Source organism: Capsicum annuum, chromosome 9 (assembly GCF_002878395.1).
Source record: "Capsicum annuum cultivar UCD-10X-F1 chromosome 9, UCD10Xv1.1, whole genome shotgun sequence".
In the NCBI taxonomy this organism is placed as follows: domain Eukaryota; kingdom Viridiplantae; phylum Streptophyta; class Magnoliopsida; order Solanales; family Solanaceae; genus Capsicum; species Capsicum annuum.
Window position 1 is genome coordinate 102,895,390 of NC_061119.1, and position 13,396 is coordinate 102,908,785.

General features: G+C 36.8%; 1 protein-coding gene across 2 annotated transcripts in view; it reads left to right on the top strand.

Moving 5' to 3' along the window:
• LOC107842399 (ubiquitin carboxyl-terminal hydrolase 5) overlaps nucleotides 1–5,374 on the top strand; it is a 15,108-nt gene extending 9,734 nt beyond the window's left edge. For both annotated transcript variants that reach the window (XM_047396925.1, XM_047396926.1), the window contains 8 exons: nucleotides 1,203–1,601; nucleotides 1,872–2,012; nucleotides 2,089–2,259; nucleotides 2,821–3,078; nucleotides 3,168–3,316; nucleotides 3,484–4,065; nucleotides 4,236–4,509; nucleotides 4,933–5,374. In XM_047396925.1, coding sequence (XP_047252881.1) covers nucleotides 1,203–1,601; nucleotides 1,872–2,012; nucleotides 2,089–2,259; nucleotides 2,821–3,078; nucleotides 3,168–3,316; nucleotides 3,484–4,065; nucleotides 4,236–4,509; nucleotides 4,933–5,118 — 2,160 coding nt within the window. In that variant the 3' untranslated portion in view covers nucleotides 5,119–5,374. The remainder of the gene's footprint in view (nucleotides 1–1,202; nucleotides 1,602–1,871; nucleotides 2,013–2,088; nucleotides 2,260–2,820; nucleotides 3,079–3,167; nucleotides 3,317–3,483; nucleotides 4,066–4,235; nucleotides 4,510–4,932) is intronic.
• The last annotated feature ends 8,022 nt before the right edge of the window (nucleotides 5,375–13,396 follow it).

The window sequence follows — 13,396 nt, forward strand, 5'->3', positions numbered from 1 at the left end:
CACACACACACACACACACGCACAAAAAGGAAAAAAAAAAAATTGACCCCACAGGATATGGGCGTATTCTTTATTTTTGACTAAAGTTCTGCCATGCATTTACAGTGTGACTGAATAAATTTATTGTTCCATATACGTCTGATCTAACTGTTACAGTTTATAGCAGAAAGCCGTGAAGAGTGATTTTTTTGGGAAAAGATAAGGGGTTAAGAGTGTAATGATTAGTTTAGTGCAATTTCTAGCACACAATTCAAATTACAGCCATTTGCTTTCTCTTTTTCTGCTATATGAGTTCATGGTGTCACTAAATCGGTCAGCCTTTTGTGTAAACATGAATGATGAGATTAGGGTGTCAACTGGACAGGTTGGGCTGAATTCGGGTATGTCAAATGGACTTAGTTAATGACCCGCCCAAAAGTTACTCAGGCTTAAATGGGCTAAGAATCGGGTCATAACCCAACCCAATTCTTACTAAGTTTTAAATTGTTTGTTTCTTTTCTTATACTCCCTCTGTCCCAATTTAAGTGTCTTAGTTTGACTGGATACAGAGTTTAAGAAATACACGAAGACTTGTGAATTTTGTGGTTTTATATTAAAGATGAGTGGAGTCTTTTAAATCTTGTGGTCCTAAACTTGCTATGTGTAGGATGTTGGAATTGGAATACTTACTAAATACTGAAAGATGCACTCTTTTTGGGACAAACCAAAAAGGGAAGTAAGAAACTTAAATTGGGACGTAGAGTGTAATTTGTTCGAGTACCTAATAAAACTGTTTTCCTTATATTATGACTATGTTTGACATCTTTAAAAAATGTCTTTTCAAAAATATTTAGACTCTTCTTCATGGGTCAATCTGGGCTGCATATCAGCCTAGTTTTAAAATGGGCTGAACGAATTGGGTCATTATCCCATCCAAACCTGAATGGGTTGGGCGGGTCAATTTTGTGGCTGATTTTTCTACCCCTTGATGTGATCAGGAGTCTAAAGATAATCAAGGTCAGTGTACTGGTTGACAATAAATCAGAATCTTACATGGGTTGCCAACAACCTGTTGAGAAAGATGATAAGAAAAATACTGCCACCTAAGTGATTATCGTTTCTGTTTCTTGTGAAGATGTTCTTTCACTTTGCTGTTTCCAAACTTTCCCCAGCAATCTAAGACTTCTCCCCCCCTGATTATCAATGTGATTACATTGGAGCAGATTTTGGTTGAGGTTGCTAATGGTAACTCAGCTGGCGGTGTGAATTCTTTTCACGAAAATGGTACGGCAGATAATGGAACTGTAGCTCTTGTGAAACCATCTCAGTCGGACATCTCAAATGCCGAAGGGTTGTCTCTTAGCAAAGGTTCATCTAGAAATGGCACTGCAGAGTTGTTGCAGTCCCAACAACTTGCTTCTTCAGGAACAGACAAGACCTACGGGAGCAGTGGTGTTAGTACGAGGGGATCTTCTTGTGGTCTTACAGGGTTGTTGAACCTTGGGAATACTTGCTTCATGAATAGTGCCATACAATGTCTTGTTCATACTCCAGAATTTGCTCGGTACTTTCGAGAAGATTACTATCAGGAGATAAACCGGCAGAATCCTCTGGGGATGGTTGTAAGTTTCAAGCAAATCCTATTTGCAAGTACTTTCTCAAATTTGATCCTGGACAGGTGAACGGTTTACTAAGAACAGTACCATGTGCCCAGTCACAAAAATTGCTATAGGCTAAAAATGTATTAGCAAGTGTATACATATAGTCCCTAGAGGTGGCCGGGATACTAAAAAGATATGTCTTATAAACTGAAAGGGTGGAATGGGAACCTTTCTGATTTATAATTTTGTCGAAACATTTATTGACTTTTGACTTTTGATCTAAATGTGCAGGGTGAACTGGCTTTAGCATTTGGCGATTTACTACGAAAATTGTGGGCACCAGGGCGAACTCCAGTTGCCCCTCGTCCTTTTAAGGGAAAGCTTGCTCGCTTTGCCCCACAATTTAGTGGATACAACCAGCATGACTCTCAGGTGGAGTATATGATCAGAAATTATCACCGTGTTGACTTTCTATGAATGGGGTTACAACTCAAATTTCCTCTCTCAGGAACTCCTTGCATTTTTGTTGGATGGACTTCATGAAGACTTAAATCGTGTTAAGCACAAGCCTTACATAAAATCGAAAGATGCAGATGGCCGACCTGATGAAGAAGTTGCTGATGAGTATTGGGCAAATCACATTGCCCGAAATGATTCCATAATTGTGGATGTATGCCAAGTGAGTAACATATTGTGAGAAATGTTAATACATGACTAATGATAGGGATATACACTTTGCTTCTGGGCTAGCCATTTCAAGTGACTAGTTTGATGAGTCAGAAATTTGATTATTTAGAAGATATCTTCTTTCTGTGAAGTGTGAACAGCTATTGGGCGTTGGCTCCTATCAAGTTATTGCTAAATGAATTATCTGATCTTAAAATTGCTATATGTTTTTGCTTCTATGAAGTTTACTTTCCATTTAAATGCTAAAATATGGACCTAAGCTTCACATTTTTCTACTGTCCTGTAATTCTCTTATATTCTAGGTTTTCTTTCTTCAAAATATCTATTTTCATGTCTCAAGCAACCAGTTTCAATTTATTTATCCTTCAAGAACAAATATCCCCTCCCTCCTCAGAGCCTGTCATGTAAAAACTGTTAGTTGCTTCAATAGTACTAGTTTTTCCTTATGTAAACCAAAAAGGGGAGGAAGAAAACTAACAAAAACAAACTAATAAGAATTTTATTTTCCTTACTCTTAGGTGGCTATGGAATTTATGTCCTTTCTGTTTTACAGGGTCAATACAAGTCAACTCTAGTGTGTCCTGTGTGTAATAAAGTTTCAGTAACATTTGATCCATTCATGTATCTCTCCTTGCCTCTTCAATCTGCCACAACCCGTAGTATGACTGTAACAATTTTCACTTGTGATGGAAGTGCACTGCCAGTTGCCTGCACCGTTACAGTACCAAAGCAGGGACGTTGCAGGGACTTGATTCAGGCACTTAGTAATTCTTGTTCCTTAAAGCACAATGAGAAATTGTTGCTTGCTGAGGTTAGTCCTCTGGTTACTCAAGTTAACTTTTTAAGCGTGATATACTTGATGTCTTATTGGGATTCATTTGCTTCTTGTGCTTCTCATAGATACGCGGCCATTTGATTCACCGCTTTCTGGAAGATCCTCTAATATCTTTGTCTTCTATAAAAGATGATGATCACCTTGCTGCCTACAAGATTCCAAAATTAACTAAGAACTCGAAATTTCTTCAACTGATCCACCGTCGGGAAGAACGGTATGCTTAATTTGTACCTTTTTGCACCATTATGCTCTTCCTGTTTTCTTCAGTCTCCTTCCTATTCTCCAAGGCACTTGGTGATGTTGGGTATTAAAAATGCTCTTTTAGTGAGAGCATATAAGCTAACTTGTCTCTTCTAACTAATGCTGCCTTTTTCTTTGTAGGGAAATTGGTATCTCTCAAAGTAATGTTGGGTGGAAGCCTTATGGAACACCTCTGGTTTCACCAATCTGTTGTGATGATATCGTCACAAGGGGCGATATACAGTTGATAGTTCACAGAATGCTCTCGCCTATGCTAAGAACAGAAAATCCAGGATTTAACTGTGTTTCTCGCTGTAAGACAGCAGCATCAGCCAACTCATCTCGTCTTGCCGCTTCTAGTGAAGCCTGTATAGATTCTAGTCTAGCAAATGATGATCCAAGACAGAAGGATGTGCCTAGCTCAAAATTGGTGAACTTGGAGAAACTACCTCTGCAGTTGGTTGATGAGAATAATGCATGCATTGACCTAACTGTAGGGGAAGATAAATCTGTCAAATTGTCTTCATCGTCAATGTCAATACTTGTGTTTGCTGATTGGTCTCAGAAGCTTTTGGAAAATTATGATACTCGTTACATAGAGAATTTACCGGAAGTCACAAAGTATGGACCAGCTACAAAGAAAGCCCGTATTGAACCTCTTTCATTGTACAGTTGCTTGGAAGCTTTCTTACGTGAAGAGCCGTTGGTCCCTGAAGATATGTGGTTGGTTTCTTCCTATTCTCGTTGCTCATGTTGCCAGAATGTTCACAAAAAAAAAAAACACCTATTTGCTCATTATATGCCTGAAGTTAACTCATACCATCTCCATGATAGCTTTGTTAGTTTTTCCTTTTCAAGTGATTGATTATATCAATTTTGTTTATATGTTAAAGGTATTGTCCTACATGCAAAGAGCGAAGACAAGCAAGTAAGAAGTTGGATCTTTGGAGGCTTCCTGAAGTTCTTGTCATCCACCTGAAGAGGTTTTCCTACAGCCGGTCCATGAAGCATAAGCTGGAAACTTTTGTGAATTTTCCTATTCATGATTTTGACTTGACAAAATATGTGGCCAATAGGAACAGCTCTCGACGTCAGCTCTATGAACTGTATGCACTAACAAATCACTATGGTGGGATGGGAAGTGGGCACTACACAGCACATATCAAGGTGCGTATTGTGATATGCAAGTAGTTGTCTCTAATCCTGCCTTTAGTTCATTAAAGACTCGGGTAGCACTCTCTTGTTGCATGACATAGATCTTAGTCTAAAATTAGAATGATATGGAGCAATCAGTAATTAAATCTTCCAAGTGGTCATCATGGATACAATCCCATTGAAGGTTGAAATTGGTTAAAATTTCCTTATTGGAGGCTACTTTCATAGTTCAATTTCTCAAAAAAAAATAAAAATAAAATAAAATTAGAAAAGCCCGTCATTGTTCAATTATTACAAATCCATCCAGCTGCATTAACAGGCCTCCTGGTACTGCATCTCAATTATGATTTGCTCTCGTGTTGCAATATCTATTAGACCCAGTATTGTCTCTCAAAATGTTGTATGTTTTAATATGCTAGTCTTTCTGTCATGCAGCTTCTTGATGAAAACAGATGGTACAATTTTGATGATAGCCACATATCACCGATTAATGAAGAAGATGTGAAGTCTGCTGCTGCTTACGTGCTTTTCTATCGGAGGGTAAAAACAGACCATCACCATTCTGTAAGTAATGGAACAGTGTCTTCAGCAGGTCAACACAGCATTTTGTCGCGGAAGTAGTAGTATCTCACCAATGTAATCGGCTCTTTTGTACAAATCAATGTACTAATTTAGTGAAATACCAGGAAGGAGTACAAGTTTAGGCAGTTTAGGGTCTCCGTCGTTTCCCAATGGCTGCATAAAGTAAAATATGGGTGAATGAGCAAGCGATGATCAGCCAAAAATACCCTTGTACCAATCCTATGAGGGAGAACCAACATTAAAGCTAGAAAGTTTGGCAGAAAAATGAAGGGGGAGCTGAAACCAGTTCTACAAATTGTTCTTCCCGACCCTTTCCTCCGCTTTCCCGTTCGTTCACTTCTGGGTTTTTCTCAAGTATGGTCTATTCAACTTTCACTTTTATTGCATCAAAATAATTAAAACTGTAGTGACACTCAACATTACCCAAGTATCATAAATTTACTAAGAAATTACTCAACGTACACCAAGTATTGTAGAAAGTCACGTGAGGAAGCAAAAGAGGTCGAGTTGACTGGTTTATTAATTTATTACAAAAAGTACATGATTGTCGTACTTTAGATTAAGTTGGCGAGTTTTTCCTCGCAAAGAATAAATGCTGGTGTAGTAGAGTAAAGATCCAGTGTGCATGTGAGAAATTATTCCTTAATTTATATTGGTGATTTTTTATTTTTTTTAAAGAATCTTTTATCAAAGTTTCCAATCACATGCAAGTGTCTATAGCGTGTTAAAATTTTAGTAGTAGTACGTTTTGAAAATATTTGGAACTAAATGCTATTGCCCATAGGTAAAATCACATCTAAAAGACTAAAACAAGTAGTGTATGAGCGATCTTTGGGTGTTCAAGTTGTGATTTTCATATGACGGCGGCGAAGCGAAAAAAGAAGTATAATATAATGAACTTAAAATTAGGAAAGTTAGTTGGGGAATACTGCTGTAAATTTTAGGCCTAGCTAAAAGAGAGTAGAATATCCATTTACGTTGTGATAAGGTTGTTGGACGGTACCTTTTTGGGTGAAGATGTGCGTTCTCCCCAAAAATAAATAAAAAAGAACGACGACGACGAAGAAGACAAAAGCGGCAAGCAATAAAATTAAGTGAATCAACTGCAACGATGAATTCGTTACTTTCGACTGCTATTGTTGGATAATTTTTGGTTCAACAATTACCCTCATGAGTCATCATTTTTGTGTAACCTTCCCACAAGTTTTAGGTCATACCAGAAAAGTGTTATATTTAGTATTGACTACTAAAGCCTTATTTGTTTGCACTTAATGGAGATCTGAATTTGAATGATTTAGACTTCAGATCATTTAGTGTATTTGTTTTTATTAAGATTTTATCTCTTAATTGGTCTGAGTGGTCTTAATCATTCATATCTAGTTACAAGTCTTAGTATCATTAAGAGATATTATTGTGTTGGATAATATTCACCATCACTCTATCCACAATCACTAGTCACCATCACTGCCACCACCACCATTGTCAACCACCACTCACAGCCACCAACCACCACCACCATAATCCACCTCTACTATCACAACCACCATTCACAACCAATATCGCTACTAACCACTAGTGTCGGTCGCTACCACATCTACCACCTCCATTATTTTAATTATATCCACTGCAATCACCACCTTTAATGACAACTCTAATGCCAACACCATCATTAACCACTATTGTTCAATCTCTACTACCGACCAACTCATCTGTCACAACCAATACCAATCTAACTACCACTAAAACACCATCGACATCCACACATTCTTGGGCCACCACCATCACTATCATTAGTTATTTTTTGGGTACAAAAATTTGCATGTTTCAACACAAACTTCAATACTAAGTTCAAGAACAACTTTCAAGAACTACAATGAAGTTTCAGCGACTTCAAACACAAGTTCAAATGAACAATTAAATGAACTATCAAAATGAAGTGTTTATCAACTTTAAGAAATGAAGATGAAGTAGAAAATTGTAGAATCAAGTCCACCACATGCACGGTGTGTCCTTGAGGAATTTATTCCCCTCAAGTATCCTAGGTTAATGGAATCTTTCCTCCCAGGATAAAATGATTCACTTTCTGAAAATAGTCGTACCTCAAATTTCAGAAATTTCAAACTCATTCAATAATTTGATGATCATACAAGAGTCTTTAGAAGAAGAAGAAGAAGATTGTTTTTCAATTCAAAATCGTGTCTTTACCTGAGAAATAATTCAGGTATTTATAGCCATCAAGGTGTTGCTTCATGAAGAGAAACAATGATTCAGAAAAGTGCACCTCTTCATAAAGGTGCAACTCTTCAAAAAAGGTGTAATTCTTCGAAAAAGTTATAGCCCATTAAAAAGGTTATAACCATCCAAAGTGAAAAGGTGTCTATTCAAATTGCATCCTTTCTCTTGGTGTCTTTAAAAGAAATACTTATTTCATTTTCCATGCACGTCTCTTACAAACCTAACAATCACCCACATGAATGAGGAATGACTATATTATCAAAAAAATTACGGATAAGTGTGTGATCAATAAGTAAAGACTGATTGCATCTGAATAAATTCCTTTGAACTTTCCGTAGTGAACATGCATCAGATGCACTCGGTCAATCGGTAGATGTGGCCCTTAAACTTTAATGTACACCTAGACAACACAAGTTACACAACCAACCTTTTATCATTTATGGTTCTCACGATTTTATTTGTTTCAGTCATGAACACGTCCTGGTTTCATAAGAGCGTATAGAATAGTCCTTTACTAACATTCTTCTTGAAACGACTTCCATTTCACTCTCATATAAGTGAGTCCTAAATATTTAATCCTATAAACCAAACTATTTGATCAAACCTGCCAAACTTAGAAACTATTAAAAAACTTCAAACCATAAGACTTATCCTTATTTCCTAAACATTGTCTTCATCATGAGAATGGATTGAGTATATTGACAATGTTAACTGTTAGTAACAACTTTGTTTGATCTCCTTGAACCTAGCTCTTGGGATTTCCAATCTGCTAGGTAGAGTTACCGCCATGCTGACTTGCCCTAGGTCGTAAGCCCATTTCCTTTGATGATCTCTCAACTCACTCTCTAGATAAGCCTTTTATAAGTGGATTCTACACATTATCCTTTGACTTCACATAGTCGACAGTGATAATACTACTAAAGAGTAGTTCTCTAACGATATTATATTTTCATTTTATATGACGAGATATACCGTTGTACATTATTCTCTTTGTCCTACCTACCATCGCTTGACTATCATAGTGTATACATACTGGTGCTAAAGGTTTGGGCCAATAAAGAATATCTTCTAAGAAATTTTGAAGTCATTTGGCTTTTTCACGTGCTTTATCTAACATGATAAATTCATATTTCATTGTAGAATGGGAAATACATGTCCGTTTGGACCATTTTAAAGAAACTGCTCCTCTACCTAAAGTAACTACATATCCACTCACAAATTTTACTTCATTCAATTTGGTGATCTAATTTTCATCACTATATCTTTCAATTATTGGTGAATATTTTTTATAAAGCAAAGCATAGTCTTGAGTATGTTTTAGATACCCAAAAGCTCTTTTCATTGTCATCCAATGAGTTTGATTGTGATTACCCATGTACTGACTCAATTTACTAATAGCACATGCTATATCTGGTCCTGTACAATTCATGATATAAATCAAAATTCCCAACACGCTTGCAAAGTCCAACTGTGAGTCACTTTCAGCTTTATTCTTTTGAAGTGCAAAGCTCACGTCTAATGGAGTCTTGGCAATATCGAAATTCAAATACTTAAACTTGTCAAGAACCTTTTTAATGTAATAAAATTGTGACAACTCCAACCCCTGTGGAGTTTTATGAATTCTTATCCCTAAGATCACATCCGCAACTCCAAGGTCATTTATATCAAACTTGCTCTCAAGCTTTTATTTTGTAGTATTTATGTCAGAAATGTCTCCACTAATGATCAACATATCATCTACATAAAAATAAACAATGACTTTGTGATTTGGAGTGTCTTTGATGTAAACATATTTATAATATTCATTTATCTTGAAGTTGTTTGCCAACATGGTTTGGTCAAACTTTACATGCCATTGTTTGGGTTCTTGTTTTAGTCTATAAAGTGACTTAACAAGTTTTCACACGTTCTTTTCTTTACCGAAAATCACAAAATCCTCAAGTTGTTCCACGTAAATTTCTTTCTCCAATTCCATATTTAAGAATGTTATTTCATATCCATTTGATGGATTTTAAGATCATATACCGCCGCTAAGGCAACTAACATCCGAATAGATGTTATCCTTATTATAGGCGAGTATGTATCAAAATAATAAAGGTCTTCTTTTTTTCTAAAGCCTTTCACTACAAGTCTTGCCTTGTATTTGTCAATAGTACCATCAACTTTTTTTTTTGAAGATCCATTTAGAACCTAAAAGTTTATTTCCTGGAGGAAGATCAATCAACTCTCAAGTATGGTTGTTCAAGATTGAATCAATCTCACTATTGACCGCCTCTTTTCAAAAAAATGCGTTCGAAGACGATATCGCTTCTTTAAATGTTCGATGCTCATTTTCAAGAAGAAATGATACAAAATCGGATTCAAAGAAAGTTGACATTCCTTGACGTGTACCATGCCTTGGATTCTCATCATTAAGAATATTCTCGTTTGGTTCATCTCGAGGTCATTTATACCCTCCATTAGACTACTCATGTCTAGTTTTATACGGATAAATGTGTTAAAAAAACTCAACATTATCTGATTTGATTACCATATTTTCATTGATATCCGGATGTTCAGATTTATGAACCACAAATCGACATGCTTTACTACTTTTAGCATATTCAATGAACACGCAGTCCACAATCTTAGGTCCTATTTTTACCTTTTTAGGTGTAGGAACTTGGGCTTTCGCTAGAGACCCCCACACTTTGAAATATTTCAAGTTGAACTTTCTTTCATTTAATTTTTCATATGAAATTGAACGTGTCTTACTATGGGGCACTCTATTGAATATTCCGTTAGCCGTAATGATAGCTTCTTCCCACAAGTTTTGCGGTAAACCCAAACTTATAAGTAAGAAATTCATCATTTTCTTTAATGTTTGATTTTTTATTTTCGCAATACCATTTGATTGATGTGAATACGAGGCAGTATTTTGATGAAAAAATTTATTTTCGACATATCTCCGCAAAAAGAGATTCATATTCTCCACTCCTATTACTTTTTATAATTTTATCTTTTTATCCAACTAATTTTCAACTTTTATGTTGTATTGCTTAAACGCGTCTATTGCTTCATTCTTACCATTTAAAAAATAAACATAACAGTATCTAGTGCAATTTTCAATAAAAGTTATAAAATACTTTTTCCCACCACGAGTTCTTTCAACACGAATGTCTATATAGATTAAGTTTAACGGAATAGAGTTTCTTTCAATAGACTTGACACTACCCGAATTAGGGCCTAGTCGTGTCGGGTGTCTTAAGTCCGACCAGGACCGAAGACCACCCCTTATACCTAATCTAACCAACTAATATACAACCCAATTCAGATAAATTCCGAACATTTAACAAGATAGTGTATTTAGAATTCAATGACTTTGTGATAAGTCTAAAATCGAGACCAACCTAATCAAGTCACACCGTCCAAACCTAACCAAACAAACCATATTGTACTCAAGTCCACAGTTGTCCATACAAAGCCTCTAAATCGTATCAAAGAATATCTAGTTTTAACATGCCTCCGACTATAGCCAAAAAACCAATGTCAAAGGAATAGTAAAGATATAAGAATAACTATAACATGAAATAGGCTTTCCGAAGAATGGAAGCTCACTACTTCAGCCTGACTCAAGTTGTCCCCGAATCACCAAGTCACTGAGCAGAAGGTGTGATAGTATGACCGATTTCTGCATCGCGTGGAGATATAGCGCCCGAAGATGGGTTAGCGGGTGAACACTAGCATGTACTCAGGAGTAAGGATAAAATAATGTCATTATTCAAAAACAAAGTAAATAACCATATGTAATCACATACATATATAAGTATTGTGCTGGGAAAGGAAACTAGGTTTAGCATGCATTTAAAATCTTTAATCTGGGTTGTGTAGCTTTACTGTTATAGTCCACCCACGGGCTATATGGGTCCCGTGTTACCCCTTGAACGAGCCCCAGTGCATGTAGCCTTATGAACTGAAGATACCATAGGTGGCCGGGGATTCCCTTGTACCCTTCGTCTTCTATGATACATATGTACGTGTGTATATACTTGGGGGATTCCCTCGTACCCCACAAGTACGTGGTCATCAATACTAATCCTCATGTCGGCAAATATGAGTTTCCAGTGTCAACCTTTCAGACTCACACCTTTACGGCTAACTATCACAACCCCCATTATTGCCCAATTAAAACCTTTAGTTCATAACCAAACCATAAATTCCAGGAGTTAATTATTAAGGCATTATAAAGTGGTATCGTCATACCGACTATAGCTTGCAAGTAATATTATTAGCCAACACTTAGGAGATTCTCATGTACCCCACAAAGTTTTCAATTAAACCAAAGCCATAGCCACCAAGGCCCTTACAAATTATTTAAAACCAACCAAACCAATTTAAATTCCATTACCATATTATGCAAGGCAAGATTTTCAATAAAAGTCAAACTATGTGACAAAAACATTCTCATTGGCATTTTAACAAACATGTTGAAGGCATATAGTTTCCAAAGCCAAAACCAAGAACCAGTTAACCATTACTATGCAACCACATGTTCAAACCAACATTATAACATGAAAAACCATAAATAGGACACGAAAAAAAATTATCCAACCATTAGTAACCAAAACCCCCAACATATATTTCAAAACAAAGACAAATCCACAATAATGCCATGAAAATCATTAAGTAAAACATGCTTTTAGTTTGAAGTAACAATGGGGGAGGAGTAACATGCCTTAGTTAAGAAGTTTCACGAAGAAAAACCACCCTTGAAAGCCCTAATTGATCACCCTAATTGATCACCTTGAAGAAACTCTAGCCTTTTATTGAACCAAGAGTTTTGAAAGAGATTTTAGAGTGTTTGATTTGGTAATAGTAGGTTAATAAAGTCTCAAAAGTGTTTTAATTCGTGGGGTCAAAAGAAGTTAAATGGGGGAATGTCCAGAATGCCCCCAACTTAAACTGTAAAAATTCCCGCAGGTGGGTACGGTTGGACCCCTCCACTCGTACCCACATCGTACGAGTGGTACCTTCCACTCGTACCTTGATCAGAAAGTTGGATATCACATAATGTCCACCATATGACTCCACTTGCCCAACTCGTACCCATACCATACAACTAGTACCCTTCAAGTTGTATCCAAGACAGAATCAAAGGGTTGGACATTGGACAACATACAATTGGACTTTACCTCCCGTCACTTTAATATATGACTCATCACCATTAAAGTCGTAACCACAACAGAAAATTGACCACCAAATACTGGACACCTTACGAGTTGGGTCACTTAACCTATACCAATACCATACGAATCATATGGTGAGTCGTATCAAGAACAGAAGGCTCAAGACTCAGGAAATTTCCAATGACCAAAACCAAGGGTGTTTTAATTCTCTCCCACTTGGATCATTCATCCTCGAATGATGAAAAATGTTATGAAGAACTCATACCTTCCACATGAATTCCCAGAGCAGAAAACAAGAATGGATACTTGGACTTTATGTCCTCTTCAGCGTCCTAAGTAGCCTCTTCAACCTTGTGGTTCCTCCATAAAACCTTTACCGAGGCCACGTCCTTGGTCCGCAACCGATGAACCTACCAATCTAAGATCTTAATTGGGATCTCCTTATAAGATAGGAAATTCAAAATACCAATATCATTGATAAGCACGGTTTGAGACGGATCACCCATACATATCCTCAACAAAGAAATATGGAACACCGGGTGAATTGATCTCAAACTAGAAGGCAACTCCAACTCATATGCAATATTGCCAACCCTCCTCAAAACTAAGTATGGACCAGCATACTGGGAACTAAGCTTCCCCTTCTTGCCAAATTGCATCACTCCCTTCATGTAAGATACCTTCAAAAACACCCTGTCCTAAACCTTAAACTCTAACTCTCTTTGTCTCACATCCACATAAGACTTTTACTGACTTTGGGTAGTCTTAAGTCTATCCCGAATCACTCTCACCTTTTTCATGGCTTGGTGAACCAAATTTGGTCCAAACACCTCCACCTCACTAACCTCGAATCACCCAATAGGATACCTACACCTCTTACCATACAAGTCTTCAACTAGAACCATCCCAATACTAGA